Source organism: Drosophila yakuba, chromosome X, assembly GCF_016746365.2.
Source record: "Drosophila yakuba strain Tai18E2 chromosome X, Prin_Dyak_Tai18E2_2.1, whole genome shotgun sequence".
Classification (NCBI taxonomy): domain Eukaryota; kingdom Metazoa; phylum Arthropoda; class Insecta; order Diptera; family Drosophilidae; genus Drosophila; species Drosophila yakuba.
The window spans coordinates 14532763-14549788 of record NC_052526.2 but is presented as its reverse complement, the minus strand read 5'-3'; the positions used below and the strand labels follow the sequence as shown (position 1 = coordinate 14549788).

General features: G+C 39.0%; 2 protein-coding genes and 1 long non-coding RNA gene across 3 annotated transcripts; 2 read left to right on the top strand and 1 right to left on the bottom strand.

The window, feature by feature from the left end:
• Window positions 1–208: 208 nt before the first annotated feature.
• Window positions 209–3186, top strand: LOC120321620. The gene is made up of 3 exons (XR_005561341.1): window positions 209–680; window positions 800–2319; window positions 2393–3186. It is a non-coding gene; the product is annotated as an uncharacterized LOC120321620 (long non-coding RNA).
• A 3486-nt stretch (window positions 3187–6672) lies between these two features.
• On the top strand, window positions 6673–8056 carry LOC6525431. Its single transcript, XM_002101230.3, has 2 exons — window positions 6673–6938; window positions 7567–8056. Exons 1-2 carry the CDS (start codon window positions 6693–6695, stop codon window positions 7876–7878), a joined length of 558 nt encoding a protein of 185 aa, XP_002101266.2. The 5' UTR covers window positions 6673–6692; the 3' UTR covers window positions 7879–8056.
• Window positions 8057–12249: 4193 nt separating this feature from the next.
• On the bottom strand, window positions 12250–12547 carry LOC26535475. The gene has a single exon (XM_015190810.3). The coding sequence runs from the start codon at window positions 12427–12429 to the stop codon at window positions 12310–12312; it is 120 nt and encodes a 39-aa protein (XP_015046296.1). The 5' UTR covers window positions 12430–12547; the 3' UTR covers window positions 12250–12309.
• Window positions 12548–17026: the final 4479 nt, after the last annotated feature.

Below are 17026 nucleotides of genomic sequence, written 5' to 3'. Positions count from 1 at the left end.
GTGTTGCCCTAACACGTCGCATTGATAAGAACAGTGTTACCCAACTAATGTGTAAAACACATGCCTGTTGCACGATTGCATCTCTGCTTTCTTTTCTAATAGGTTTGCTTATCAAATAAATCTTCAGACTTTCCTATAATTCACATGTGACAAATTTTTCTCGCAGTGTATCGGTCTTTTCTCGTGTCCAGGTGCAGGCCCGGTCACAGTTCACATTTTGTTTTCTTACCGCGCTGACTTTATTTACATGGACAGTCGGGGAGGCAGAAAGCCTGAGCTGAGCCGAGCGGCAGATGGAAAATTGAGGTTGATATGAGGTCGGTTGGTTGGTTGGTTGGTTGGTTGGCAGCGTCGAATGCCGTTCGCCAAACTGCAGTAAAAACTCAATGATTTAACAATGAATGCAGCCAGCCATCGCGAGACGCACCCAGTACATCACTACATCAGTACATCAGTATATCAGCACATCAGCACATTGGAGCTTCGGAGCTTCGGGGCTTCAGAACATCGCAGCGAGCAGCCGGTAAAAGCAAGCCAGCAAGCTATACAAATATATGCAAGTCAAAGAATAAAAAAATGAAAGCAAAACATTGACAGACAACATGAAGGACCGAAAGGATGATGCTGCCAGTCCAAAGTGCACTCAAAAAATAAAAAACAAATTAAAAGAAACAGAAATGGTAAGAGTTATCAATAACTTAGCCAACATTGTAAACAAGTTTATATTATTCGATTTCCTTAATTCTTCCTTAATTTATTTCTGAATACATGATGGCATTTCCTATGAAAATCCAAGCAGCTGAGTGCTTTTTTTTTCCAGTGCACTAGCATTGCCTGGACCACAGTGTGCGTGTCGAAGGACGTCCCACTCTGGGCTGCAGCAGAAATATGAATGCCTCACCGGTTCAAAATGAATTAATAATCAGTAATTCTTGAACAAAAAAATAGGGAAAAAAAGACAAAAACAGCACACAAAAAAAAAAAAAGAAAAAATAGAAAACCGAGAGAAATCTCTTGGCAAAGGTCGGTCGCTGTCTGCCTTTGGGCTGCCATCGCCCACCATTGTCCCCACCCCCCATTTCCCATTTCCCATCGCCCTTCTCCCATTTCCCATTTTCCGGCGCTTTCCTTTTCCACCTGCAGTGACAAGTACAGCCGGACCTGGTAGCTTCGGTGGTTGACTGGTCTGTGACTGATTGGCGCAGCTGAGCACCTGACTGAACCACCCTGCACCACCCTGCACCACCCACCCACGCGCAGCACCACCCAACGCCCTCCAAGTGGGCTGGGAACTGAAAAGGCCATGGATTTTAATTACAAGAAATTGTATGCTTTTTTTTCGCTTCTGCAAGCTTTACAAAAGATTTCGGGGGACAGCGCTGGACTAAAACAAAAGACTGCGTTATGATTTCTATATAAACACGAGATATATTTATAAATATATATACATATATATTAGTGTGTATATGCATGGAAAAGGCATCAGCAAATCCAAATTGCACCTTCTTCGAACATCAAATACATATTTTATTATCGTAGGCTTGGACATAAAGTTTAATGTCATGAACGAATTTAAATAGGGGTTCAGTATGTTGTATGCACTCCTATTTTATTCTTTAAGTGTGTAATATTTTATTAGTTCAACGTGCACAGTTATCATACTTTTATATTTTTAAATGTGCTCAGTTGTCATACTATTTTATTAGTTAAATGTGCTTAGTTATCATATTTTATTATTTAAATGCGCTTAGTTATCATATTTTATTATTCAAGTGTGCTTAGTTATCATATTTTATTATTTAAATGTGATTAGTTATCATATGTTATTATGTAAATGTGCATAGTTATCACACCTGTTTATCAGCACCAATCTTTCTACACATGAGACTCTGTAGTTAATAATAATAATTAGACGAAAGCTCTGCCTTCACACAAGGAATGGGATGCCACACGCTGTTGCTTCTTTCGCAAAACAAATTGCATTTTATTGGCCAACAAATTCGAAGAAAAAGGCCTAAAAGTGGGTGGTCCGCTAAATAAGCGTGCATAAAGCAACTATTGTCACATGATTTGGCCCAGCTGAGGCAATATTTTTCAGCCTGCCACGCCCCGTCGGCTGATGCACAATGAAAAGGGTTCGACATCGGCGCAGGATGTGGGATCCAGGATCCAGGATTCAGGATTTGAGACGGAATGAGATGCCGCACAAAGGGACCAACACAATGGCACGTCTGACAAACAAGGCGCAACAGAAAAAAAAATGTGAGGAAACACGAATGCAAGAAACCCAAACTGAAACCGAAACCGAAAGCGAAAAAGGTATCTTGTAATATATAAAAATAGCTAAATTTATTGGACAGTCGCACGCCACCCATTTAATTTATATTTATAGAAAATGAACACCAACAGCAATGCCATATCCTTTCGCAACAAAACACAAAAAAAACTGAGCCAGAATGATATATGAAGAAGGATACTGAAATTGTTGAACGTCTAAACGATGGCAAAGGATGCTGAAGTTGAAAAGAATGAAAAGGATCTGCTGGGTTTTTAAATAAAACAATGATCATTGGCATTTGTTCACTTTAAAGTATTTAATCGAATTTATTGTCTTTCAAATAATACTTTTAATAATTAAAAATTAATTGGTAATACCTAAGAATATATGTGCAACAAGCTACTATAGCCTTAAATAATCCCCTTTTGCGTGGAGTTAATTTGGTTCTATTCATTCCATCTCAACGTCCACACGGCATTACATTAGCCATCATTCTTTGGAGCTCCTTTGCCTCAACAGGAGCGCAACAAATTAAATGTCAAACGACAAGGGGTCCGGGATAAATAAAAAAAATAAATAACGAAAAATTCTCACTTCGGCTGCTGTCGTCTTTTCTTCGCCTTGTATTAAAAAACAATTTGCTAGCAAGGACAAAACACAAAAAAAAAACCGTATAACACATGAGAAAACTTGCGGCACGCGTTGCAAAAAAAAATCAGAAATAAAAAAAAGGCAAGGAAAAAAGGACACGAGGGACACGTGAATTGGCCACAAAAGATGCTAATGATTTATTTAATCGATTTGACCGTGAACATATGTCCTTTTTTGGTACAGGGCGTGTGAAAAATGAACAGAATTTCCGGGGGTCAAATGGTGGGTCACATCCTCTTCAATTTTATTTCCCCATTTTTTCGCCCCTTTTTTCTTACCATTTCTTGTTCCATTTCGGCTTTTCTTCTACCCATTTTTGCAGTCAAGTGTCCGGCTGATCTTTTTAATAGTTTCGGTTACGCAATGTTGACAAGGGTTTTTTGTCGTTTTCCCAGGAAAAGCAGCCGGCGAAAGGGTCAATATTGGTTGGGCGTTTTGGTCAAGTGTGAGTTGTTACGGCTTTGCTGTGTAAATTATGTTAAACGTTTGTCAATTTGTGTGATTTGTCTTGTCTGCCCAAAGGCGAAAGGTGCGCCAGGGGTTAACCCGTCCATGGTCACGCGCTATTAACTCCAATAAATGTCAACAAAAAAAAAGAAAGAAGAAAGGTGCGGATTTGTGGTCAAGTTCAATGATTTGGAGCCATGTATCTTGCTCCACATTAATAGATTTCCCAACATGTAAATGTGGAATGTAATACACTTGAAAATGTTGTAGTTTTGGAAACTCGGCGCTTCGCTGTTTTCTTGCAGCGACAAAACAGATAGAAAGAAGATGGCACAAGTTTTTCTTTTTCGCTTAAGCGGAAAATGACTAACAATGGGTGTGGGTAAAATGAGGAAAAGAAAAAAAAAAAAGAAGAAAAGTGAAAAGGGCGGCTAATAAATCGGTTTCAATATATCAAAGACTTAAATTTCAATTTTTTTCAAATTTCCTGCCATTTAAATGCACTCCTTCGTCCGCAGGATTTTCCAAAGGGGCAGGGGAAGTAGGTAGCAAAGTAGGGTATGGGGGGGTCCGAGGACCCCATTGTTATGGTTGGCTGGTAAATGATGCGCAAGGGGGGTTGCTTGGTTGGACATCGTGGCATTCGCTGCAGAATTGTGCCTTTGCCTTTTTGAGTGAGCCAAGAATTGAATATTTCTCCACGCCATTCTCGAGTATTGCGAGTATTTTTTTTTTTTGTTTTTTTTTTTGCCACTTCTCTGGCGGCGGGTCTATCCAATTTTTTCTTTGGCGACAGACAACGACGCAATTCTTTAGCATTTTATTTCAATTTTCCTTGGGTTCGGGCTGTTGGAGGAGTCAACGCAGTGTACAGCACATTTACTGCCTCATCTATTTAATACCATAAATAATTGCATCTAATTAAATATGCTCAAATGAAAATGTCCGCTTTTCTTTCTTTTTTTTTGCTCTCCCCTGTCCAGGACTCTTTCGCTTTTCTTTCTTTTTTTTTTTTTTAAAACCATCGCAACTACGTGCCATGAGTTGGCTGCAGTTGACGCGTGATGGAGCGAATGTCATTCGAAATGAAATTCAAGTTCCAATTTGGACCCGCCAGGCAAAACAAAAAAAAAAAGAAAAATAAAGAAAAGGAGAAAAAAATAGGGGGAAGAGGCGGTGGAAAATAGCGCGGAAAATGGGAAAAGATTGGGTGCCAAGGAGAAATTAAGTAGCAGCGGGCAAAGGGAAAAAGAATTTAATAGTTTTCAATTAGGAATCGTTTGCAGCCTTTTCTTTTCGCACCCTCTCTGTTTTTCCCTTTCCCTTATGGCACACACTTGATGCCACAACGCCACTCCCCCGCATTCCCCCGCACTTTTTCCACAATTTTCCACCGCCCTTTTCCAAGTGTCAAGCAAATGAAGTCACGACTCGACTCGTCCTCCCACTTTTGTCAGTTTCGTTATTTGTCCGTTGCCTTTGCTTATCAGATACCCTGTACAGATTTTAATTGCAAAAAAATAAGTAAATTTGTTGCTCTTAGTGTTAAATATGTGCCAATTAATTTTGCAATAATTGTTACACTTGGACATACATATGCAGTATCTGTTATTGTCATTTATAAAAGTTCTTAAAGTTTACACAAAATAAATTATAAACCATCATTAATATTAAATAATAATGACAAAAATTTACTGGGGATAAATAATTCGTAATCCTTTCAAAAGTCTTCTTACATTCTTCAGTGTTTTACTGGCAGTGTTGTTGCTTTCGCTGCTTTTAATTCAACGTAAATTTTATTTTATTTTAATTTCGCTGCAATTCTTTTAGCACACTCCTGCTGTTCTGTCTCTTTCTGCCTTTTGAGTCCATCTCCTTCTTGCACACACAGCTGGTTTTCTTTATGAACCCAGCGCTTTTCTTTAAGTATTTCCCTTCTCTGTTTTGTTGGTGTGTATTTCTTTATTGAAATGATGTCCCGTGTTTTTTGTCACGTGACTTTCATTTAACTAAAATTGTCAAGCATATTTAGTCTTTAATTATTGCTGGCATTGCTTTAATTAAATACATATTTGGCAAGACTAAATATAAAGTTAAAAGTCTATTGTCTTGTTTTAATATTCACCCAATAGAATTGTGGTAGTTAGCTGTTTTTTCATTTCAAACTATGTTCATCGTGTGCAAGTAACTACTTACTGGCATTTCGATTAGAAACCAATAAATAAGCTTGAAATATTTGCAACTAACTTTCAGAGACACTTAACTTCTGGCTTGTTTCGGGAACTAGGAACTGGGAACTGGGAACTGGGATATTTATGGTGACCCCGGTGAAACTTTCACCCGAACTTCGGAATACCAGGGGCAATCAATGCACAGGGCCAAAAGAAACAAGTCAAGACAGTTACCTAAATAACTTTGCAGCAGCAGCAGCAGCAACAGTAGAGTAGGAAAAGCGATGGAAAACGAGGCAAAAACAACGGCAAACAACTCAGAGCAGTTCGCGGAAAATTAACGGCAAGCGCGATGGAAAAGTGAGGAAGGCGGCAAAGCGAGGAAAGCGAGGAAAGCGGGAAAAGCCGGCGAAAAGTTATTGAGCAACGACCTAAAACAACAAAATCCTTAGCCGCTGTATTTTCTGGCCTGTAATGGTTCGATGAATTTATTACTTTTGATGTTCAAACACGAAAACTGCTGCAGGCCATAAAACAAGGTCTCCAGACCTCCAATATTTTCCCCATTTCCCATTTTCCCCCCCATCGTTTTACTTCATCAGACTTTGGCGGAGTGAAGCAAATGCTATTAAAAGTTTACATGTCTCAATAGAGTGTTAAGAGATTAGTTGGCATGAAATATTTACAGAATTTCCACGGAAAACTTGAGCAGACAGCGGATCAATTGTTTGGCGCGAAGGTGAAAAAGGGGTTTTGAAGGAAGGCAAATACCAAATATACAACCTCAACTGAGCATTAAATGGTGATCTATATCTATATCTATATACTCGTATTTAAAACATTGTATTAACGAGCCGAGTTGCAGTAAGGTCACCTAAATGGTGTTTACACATATAACACAGCTATTACGAGGTATGTTCATAAACTTGCTACGGCCTTGTAGCTACATTTTTGCGATGCACGATATGACAACCACAATTGAAGCTCATAAAAATTACGGCTAAAAGATACAACCAGATAAGCACACATAATAGGATTCAAACATCGATATGGCGTGCGAGTTGGGATTCCACAAGTACATTGTAGATCTATATATATTTGGAGATTTACCCGATCGGCCGACATTGTAGTGACAGTAGAGCAACATGGCAGGGCACCGTTCCAGAATGGGTGCACTTACTCTAGTGCTATCGATACTTCTGGTTGTCGCTGGTTCTCGAGCGGAGAAACCCTACAGCGTGGAGCTCAACACCTTTACGATGGACGACACCATTGAAAATCAGGAGAATTGGGTGGACTGGGGCACGCTGAGTATGAAAAAGGTCTCACGCAATCAGTTTGTGGTCAACGGGGACTTTGAGTTCAAACTCAATATGGCCGATGAGCAGCAGGTAAGTGCAATGTCTCTTTGCAATATCAATTCGTTAATGTCAATCGTTAAGATAAATCGTTAATATCAATCGTTATTATCAATCGTTAATATCAATCGTTAATATCAATCGTTAATATCAATGGTTAATATCAATCGTTATTATCAATCGTTAATATCATTCGTTAATATCAATCGTTAATATCAATCTTTAATATCAATCGTTAATATCAATCGTTATTATCAATCGTTAATATCAATCGTTAATATCAATGGTTAATATCAATCGTTATTATCAATCGTTATTATCAATCTTTAAGATCAATCGTTAATATCAATCGTTAAGATCAATCGTTAATATCAATCGTTATTATCAATCGTTAATATCAATCGTTAATATCAATCGTTAATATCAATCGTTAATATCAATCGTTAATATCAATCGTTATTATCAATCGTTAATATCAATCGTTAATATCAATCGTTAATATCAATCGTTATTATCAATCGTTAATATCAATCGTTAATATCAATCGTTAATATCAATCGTTAATATCATTCGTTAATATCAATCGTTAATATCAATCGTTAATATCAATCGTTAATATCAATCGTTAATATCAATCGTTAATATTATATATTTTTTACAGATTGTTCTTATGGTGTATGTGTACGATTCCAATGCCAATCAGAGGGGCTCGATGGTGATGGCTGTTAAGAAACCGTTTTGCCAGTTCATCAAAGAAGACGAGGACTCGTATCCGAGTATACAAAAGTCCTCCAATCTACCGGATCAGGATACATGTCCATTTCCCAAAGGCAAATACACCATCGACAACTACGAAATGGAGACCAATTTCCTGCCGGACAATGCACCCAAAGGCGACTACCTCCTGCAGTTATCCTTGCTGGATCGTGATATTCCTGTGGCTGGACTTGTGGCTACTGTTACCCTCACTTAGGCGCATCTAAACTTGTGTGTGTGTGTTTTTTTTTTTTCGTATTTTTTATATTTAGTGTTTTAGTTTTTTTTTGACATGTTCCGGGTGGATCCATATGACACGACAAGCGTTCTTCTGCATATTTAAGTTTACTCCTACTCTTGAATATCAATATAAATGACCTCACTTTCAAAGACAACCATATTACGATTTTCTGGGATTAAGAATGGATTGGGAGGGAGTTGGCATTCATCAAGTGCAATACGCTTAAAATGGCAAACACAAATCGGATTGCACCGCAGAGTTTCAGCTTCAACACCTCAACTAATTGAAATTTCTGCAATATCCCGTTGAGTGTGCGTTGCATGTGTCTCATTGGCAACGCCCCATTCTGTTATTTTGCCACTCAAAGGCAAAGGCTCTTCAGCATAAATATAATGATATGTGCGCCTCTTTTTTTTTTTTGCTTAAAAATGATTATCTTCGCATTACAGTCCATTGATTCCACTTAAGCACCGCTAGAATGGCACCACATGCTGGGTGGTTTTTTTGTTGGGTGGGAAGGTGGGTAGGTGGGTAGGTGGTCGGCTTTTCACACACATGCGACACTTAATTAACAAATATGCATTACAAACACCCGCAACGAACAGCAATTGGTTGGTCATGTCATCCCAGTATCCCTCGGTATCAAATATCTAGTACCAACCCGTTCCCCCAAAAAAAGAAGCCAGCTTAACCCTTTATTTGCCACGCCCCAGCAGAAAGACCCCGGAGTCCACAAATGATAACCCCTTCGCAAAAACGGGGGCCTTTTTCACGCAGGGTTGGCATGTGTTTAATTGAAAAATCATATGCAGCGCGCATAATTATGTTTATTGCAATAATCCGATGCAAATTTGCAAAAACTCAAACTGACACAATCACCGAAATGCTTTAGACCCCGGGAAAAACCCCAGCAGTGGCGTAGTGTCAAAGTGTCAAAGGGGAAAGTGCAGCAAGGTATAAACGATTGTGGGAACTTATAAGAGGAAAGTGCAGCAAGGCATAAAAGGTTGTGGCAACTTATAAGAGAAAAGTGCAGCAAGGTATAAACGATTGTGGCAACTTATAAGAAAAAAGCATTGAAAAGGTGGTTAAATATTGCAAGATACCTATAAACAATTGATTTTGCTGTGAGCAAGAGCTTTCAATTGCTTGGCAGAGTTGCTACCCCGTTGGAAATTACCCAACTACGCCACTGTACAAAACCCCACAGCCGTTGCACTGGGCAACCCCCCTGATTTCCAACCCCATGCAACCGGTTGCTGTTGCAGCGACGCCCTTGCGCTTTTGTGCAACTGCAACTGCCTGGTGATTTGTGTTTATATCTGCATCTGTATTTGTATCTCTATCTGTATCTGTACGTGTATGTGTAGTTGTTGCATCCGCCATCCATAACCGTATTCGTATTCGTATCTGTATCTGTATCTATATATATTGCTACGGTTGTATCTGCATCTGCAACGGTGTTGTTGTTTTTGCCTGCTGGCGCGCATTAAATTGCTCTTTAAATTGCACATTTCAACGCCTACTGATTATGACAGATAATTATGTTATCGAGTGCCGCCACACGCCGCATTCAACCCTTTGCCACCCACCCAATGCATCTTCCCTTCGCAGAAATGCTCACTTTAGCCATAAGGAATATATATTTTAATTTATCGGGAAAAATCCATTAAAATTAGATGTAAGTTTCAATATTTTTTGGAGCCTTGTTTCTTAAGCTTCTTATTATTTTTGTTATACGTCAAAATGTACATATGTGTATACATTTTATTTCCCTGCCTCTTGCGTTGAGTATTCTAAAATATATATTTATTATGTTATTTCCTTCAAGAAAACGCTTCTCTCTCCATTTTGCGAGGAGTCAAAAGCGAAGTGAACTCGGATTCGGTGAAGATGGAGATGGAGGATGGCAGCATGTGTTCGCTTTGGGGACAGGTGTACTCCCATTACACTCCACACCTTCTTGCCATTTCATTTCCGCAGGTACACATATTTTTAATCATCATTAACAATAATTCGAGAAATACTTTTAATTTTGTGTTTGCGGCTGGCTCAAGACGACATGTGGTCGCAACAGGGGCGGTGGGTTTCCAAGGGGTTTTCTTTCTTATTTCCCCCACTACCCCTTTTGTATATATATATATATACATTTTTTTTTTGCCTCAATGACATTGCACTTACTGTCTTCGCCTTCAAGATTTATGAAAAAATGTGCCCACCCCCTCGAGGGAATTGTTTTCGACGCCTTTGCCCGCCTTCTGTTTCCTTCTTGTTTTCTCTTAGGTTCGCTTCGCTTTTTTTTCCATTTTTTTCTTATTTTCTGGCATTTTCTTGTGTGCAATATTAATTATTATGGGCGCCCCACCAACCGCCACCCGCCACCCACCAAACGCCACACAAATAAATCATAAATTAAAAGCTGGGAAAGTGGCTGCCACACCCCCGTTCGTTCGTTCGCTTAGACAATTTTTATCATTAAACGCATTTGATAATTAAAAATTGTCATTTTTTAGCAGTCCCCACCCCTCCCCCCCTCCCCCCGCACAACTTTGGAAAAAAATGAAAAATATTAAATTACCAAAGAGAGGGGGTTTTAGGGTATGAAGGGCATTTATCATTTTGCCAACTGTTTGTTTGATAAGGGAAAAAGCGAACCAAAAACAAAAAAAAAAACGAATGTATATATATTAATGCATACAGACATAAATAAAAATTAATTGGTGAAGAGAGAGAGAGCGCGAAGGATAAAGTGGAAGATGAAGTCACATAAATATTACTTAAAATACATTCGGAAAAGCCGAAAAGTGCCAAGCCAATCTCATCATATACCTTTTCCGGTTGCCTATTTCAAAGGTTTCATTTCATTAAGTTTTACCAGCTCTTCGATTGCCCCCCACTGCAAAAGGCAACGCGGCAAAGATATGGAATGAAAATAAAAGAAAAGAAAATAAAATAAAAAGAAAAAGAAAAGAAATAGTACAAGAAATGGAAAGCGGTGGAAAACCAATGTAGACAACCGTTAAAAGTAATGGCAAAAGTGGAAACCATTATAATTGTTGTTAAATGAACCAGATAGCGAAGGCAGACGGAAGTGGAGCGGGGAAAATGCGGAAAAGCTCACGGCAAATGTGTTTTCAATTGATGGAAACCCGTTCAATTGGCGAGGTTTCCTCCGCCGGCGAAAATACATAGCAACAAAAGTAAACTGTTAGCAAGGATGCGGGAAAATTGGGGGAAAATGTATCCTGAAGCGATATAAACGTGAAAATGTATTTCCATGCGTAGCTTAAGAAAGGAAAATAAATCTAGTGTGTGTTTGCAAGTACTTGTATGTATGCAGTAAAATTTATATGGATATACTATTAACACTATTAATCAGCAATTGTTTAGTAATTTTTCTTGGATTTTTTCAACACGTTCTACAGGATATTTACCACATTCGCCTGCACCCGAAACTCTGTCGCTGGTGAAACAATTTTCCGGCCCTTGGCATTTTGGCATTTTCCGCGCTATTACCACTTTTCGAAGCAATAAAATATTATTAAAATTATACTTCGCCTGCCGCGAAAGGCACACACAAAGGCACAGACCAAGAAACTGCTGGCTGTAAATCAACGTCTCGATGACATTAAAATAAAATTTTAATGCCGTCAGCGAGAGAAGGACGGCACTAAACGAATAGAAAGAGAGGCGACGAGCGGGTATCATTTCGCTGCCGCGTTTTTGATCGAAAACTTTTGCACGTCTGTAGTTTTGTGGGTGTGGGTGTGTGTGTGTGATGTCCTGATGTTCCTGCAGGAAAGCCTCATCATTTCCACCTTGGTAACAGTGCAATGGCAAAAATTTTATTTGAATTTATCTGCTCTTCCCCCCCCCAAAAAAACCAAAAAATCTGCTGCTGCTCTCGTCTGTGCGCCTTTTTCGGCTCATTTTCCTGGGGACTTGGGGCAAATAATTGTAAATATTTGATACACAATAAGGCAATAAAAATAAAATTGAAAATTTTTCGCTTTGTGCTACGTTGCCTTTTATTATTATCATCATCATCAGTATCAGTAGCAGCATCATCGTCATCATTCTCCCCATTTCGTCTGGGATTGTGTCGTAAAGGAAATTGATACATAAGTCATTTTTATTGGCATATTCTTTTGTGTAATTACGTTGCAGGTAATTTAAATTTCCGTTTCGTGTTTTCTCCGCGGCTGCTTTTTGCATGCCAGGCCATAATTTATGCCCGATGAAAAACCTATTAAAAATTATATGTAATTTACGTAAATCGCATCGATTTTCAACTCGAGTGGCCATGAAAAATACATTGCCAGCGAGAAGTGAAAGAAACAAATGCAATTTGGAAATAGGTGCCGCTTTTTTATTGATCCCGTTTTCTGGCCCCCAACATTTTCACGCTCAGTGCTCCTGGATCCTTTGGACGAGATGCTCCAGGACATTTACACAGATGCAATAGATGAAGATGATCTTGAAACAGTGCATGCTGAACTGCAGCAGGATTAGGCGATCCGTGGACATGGCTGATCGAATGTTTGAGAGCCCGAAATCGAGTAGAACTTTAATCAACGAGGAACGGCGTGCGATTTTCACATTTTTCTTCTTTGTAACGAAATTATTCTGACATTTTAGGCGAGGTGAACATGAGTTGAAGAAATGTCATTTGAAGTATAATATTTAATAATTATAGTATATATAATTTATGTACATACATTTAATAAATATACATTTAATAAATATACACTTAATTAATATACATTTAATAAATATACATTTTATAAATATATATCTAATATATATACATTTAATAAATATACATTTAATAAATATACATTTAATAAATATACATTTAATAAATATACATTTAATAAATATACATTTAATAAATATATATCTGATATATATACATTTAATAAATATATATTTAATATATATACATTTAATAAATTTAATTATTTAATATATATACATTTAATAAATTTAATATATAAAAATTACATGTATATAAAATGGAAAAGTATAAATATCACATAATTGCTTAGCAAACAAAGCACCAAAGAGCTGCACAAAAAGGAAGAAAGTTTCACTGACTCCGCCACTTAGCCGTTCAATTTGGGGTTCCGACAATCCGCCACAATTGGCCCCCTATTTCCCCTCAGCCCCTAGCATTTTACTCTGTATTACCTATGTGTGTATTTTCCCTAGCTTTTTTGGTGCAAAGTTTTTGCGGCTTTTTCAATATTTTATGAGTCAAGCTTTTGCGTTAACACCTTAAGTACGGAGGGCGTTGCGGTCGGAAGGAGGGGAAGGTGAAGTGAACCCCTTTCTCAAAGGGAAACTGTGTGCACTGTGTGTGTGTGTTCGAGTGTGTTAGTGTGTGTGTGTGTGTGGCAGGAAATAACGCGCAACTTGTAAGTTTTAACTAGCGAACAACTTGCGTTGGACCAAGACCCGGATTCAGGTGCCCCCCTTCTTCGTATCCTTCGGCAAAACGCCGCCCATGGAAACCGCAAAATCGAGCCCTAGAAGCGGGCAAACAGGGGTTAAGGCCGGCTGAATGGAGGGGGAGGAATGAAGAAGGAAGAAGGATGTAAGGATGTAAGGACGACTGTTGCGCCTGTTGAGCAATGACGTGTTTTTGTTGTTGCCGTGGTTGCAATGAACCATCGAATATTGCACACAAGCAAACGTTAGAACTTTCTCCTCACTTCATTCCCCTTTGATTTTCAAAGCACAGCGGAAAAAATTACGCACAAATTATATAATTATATATATTTATATTATAATGATTATAATGATTTTTCTTCATTATACTTTATTTTTAAAATTTAATTTTGGCATAGTTTTAGAACTAAAACTACTCAGATTTAAGAGCTGCAAACATTTTAATTCGCTGTGCAGCACATTGTAGACGTCAACAGCGATTTATTTCCCAGGCAACTTAAGTACGCCGCTTCTCGGCCCGGAACAATGCCCATTCATATGGCCACGCCCACACAAACGCCCACACAAACACAATCACCCATAGGCAGTGTTAGTGGGAAATGGAGAAATCCAAGTGTGGGGCATTTTTGGCGCTCCAACTCAATGAGTCGAAATTAAACAATGCAAAAGATTAAGTGCAGATTTGGGACTTTATCTGCTTGTGCCATAAATTGGTATTTAAGGGATACCTCACAAATGTCTATAGCACACACACGCAAATACATATACACAGACAAATCCGGGGAATAAGAGCTTATGTGTGTGTGTATGTGTGGGTGGCGCCTTGAAGTATGCTGCAAAGTTTGCTTTGCCAACAATAGATCACAGCACCCAAACACAACCACACTAAATTGGTTGCTTCCTTTTTGCAGGTGGCAACCCTAAAGGGAAAAACCAAATACAGCGCAAGTTTTCCCCGTTTCGTTGTTTACCAATACAGTTTACCGCTTGCTGGAAAATTGTTGGAAAGGGTGAAGAGCGCTAAAACATGCACAAGATTAATTGCAATCGGTGTTTTGGCATATGTTTTATACTTTGTCTTCGGCTTTTTCCTCAACTTCTGCCGCTCACTGTTCACCGTGTGTTTGGGTTTTCTTTGTGCAAGAAGTTCTTTTTGGGCAAAAAAGGGGAAAAGTGTTTAGTGTAGGGTTGGGCAGGTGAGTGCACTTGGCACTGGAGAAGGTAATTAAGCAACTATTTATGGGGTTTTTGGCGCAGAGACACCAAACACATGTAGTGTGCAAAGTTTCTGCGGCAAAACGGTACTGGCAAATTGCTAATGAAATTTGCACTCCAAAATGTTCAATACGAGCGCAATCGGAAAATGTTTGTAATTTATTATGCTTTGAAATCCAATTTGCTGTGCAATTGCCATAATTTAAAAAGTAACCTAAACATATATCAAATAAGTGAGACTGCATTTTAAACAATTTACCACTCACAATAGCCCCCTGCCAATAGTTATTTTGGCCAGATCTCTCAGCCAGATTGGCCTCTTAAATGCCGGCTCCATTGTTCCATTGTTCAGCTGGATTTTCCCAGTGCCGCCGCCGCCACTGGCGTTGCTTATTCAATTTCATTTGCAGGCCAGGGCCATAATTCGATTGCCTCATGTCTTAATGGCATAATCCTGGCAACAATAACAACACACATTGTTTGGGGCTTCCTTTTATCCTGTCCTCGTCCTCATCCTCACACACACATACACAGCAGCAGCAGCAGCTCTCATATGAAGTGGCGAGCATTTTGCTCCTTTCCTCCTGGCATCAACACCATATCACTTTGATTACTTTATTATTGGTGGGCATGCACACCTTGCCTCCCCACCCCTTCCACATTATTTATTTTCCCCGATTTTTCCTTACTGATTATGGTACTTCCCCTTCGACACCGCCTTCAGAAATTCCCGGCATTATCCCACTTTACTTATTAGAAGCAATCATACAACGGGTCCAACCCCGTCGCAAAATACATATATATATATATATATATTTATTAGGGAGTTGGGGGTATTTTTGGTGGAGTGTAAGAAGAGGCAGCAGCTGAAGAAGCAGCCAAGAAAAATAAATCATTTTTTCTGTTTTTGTTGTTGATTTATGCGTTTATTCGATGTCCCTCCCTCCGCAATCGCCGTTCTCCTTTTGTCTATAAATGTATCTCTGGTTTTTTGTACACTTAAATACATGGCGTTTATTGTTTTAAATATTAGCAATATTTTTTATATATCCTTTATTAGCTATTATTTTTATTGTTTGCTTTGGTTTTTGAAGTAATGCACTTCTTTATAGTTAGTTTCGAATTTGTAGCTATATCCAAGATATATTTTTTTCTGTGTATTGGCTGCACTTTAGCTCCTGTTGATAATGAGCCAAATCATTTTTCGTGAGATAAATTTCGCCTCGACTATGGCGGCATATAAGTAGCTGGAAAACTTATGTTCTGACCTGGCCCCAAACTCCGGTTCCTAAGCTAGTTACTATGCTTTTGTCTGGCAAGTCATTCAGTGGCCCGCCCCTCATCCCTTTGGCCGCCGCTCGCTCACCTTGAGGAAAATGGGTGGGGGAAAATGGTGGGGGGAAATGGGTGGGGGAACATGGGTGGGGGAACATGGTGGGGGAAATTCGGGTGGAAGTTGGCGTCGACAAGTTCGAGTTTTGGTGCGCTCCTTGAAAGCGTTATAAATCATTGACATGATTAAGCGACGCGGCACGACACGACATCCTTTTGTTGTAGTTGTAGTGGTGGAATATATACACCCATACATACATCCATATTAAATGTGAGTGTGTGTGTGTGTGTGTGGAAAGTGTGGCAGGGGTTAGTGGTAAGGAGAAAGTTTTTCCACCATCCAGGGAGATGATGGGGAAAATGATAATTTAATATCGAAAATTGTTTTTATTGAGTTAATTTGTAAGTCGTTTTGGGACTGGCGTGAGTTACCAAAAGTACTTTCAATTTCGTGGGTATTTAGGCATTTACAAATTTAAATCAATTGAATTTAATGATAAAATGTTTAGCATTACTCACAACTTTTAAGCTTTAATAATGCGTATTTCTCGCAGTGCTCATTAATGCAATTTCGCGTTTTATTTAAAGGCATTTTCAATATTCAAAATGCAGCCGGATGGTAAAATCGTATAAAAATTGTGGAAAATCGTATGAAAATTGTGGAAAATCCGCGCTTTTCAATGCAGCTAGCTCATGTTGTCGTCGTTTAATTTTTTATATTTTATTTTATATTTTTTCCAACCAGCGGCACTTGAAAATGCGATACTCATCCGCCACTTTGGCCCCGGCATCTTACATCATATTCCGTTTGCCTTTGCACTTGTGTCTCCCGCCTTTTTCCATACCCACACACAGGCCCATTTTTCCGGAGGTTTTCCCATACCAATTTTCCCTCGTTTCCTTGGCGTTCGCTCGCACATCAAACATATTTATGTGTACTTTAAGAAACTTTGCTAATATGTTAAAACTGTTCATTGACACCAAAAAATGAGCAAAAAGCGTGCCAGCGTGAAAAAGGCCAAGTAAGAAAATGAGGGAAGGGGTGTTTCAAGTGCTTTACAGAACCCTATCCCAATACCCCCCCCCCCCCCCCCCCCCCCCCACCTCCACCCACCATTTTCCTAAC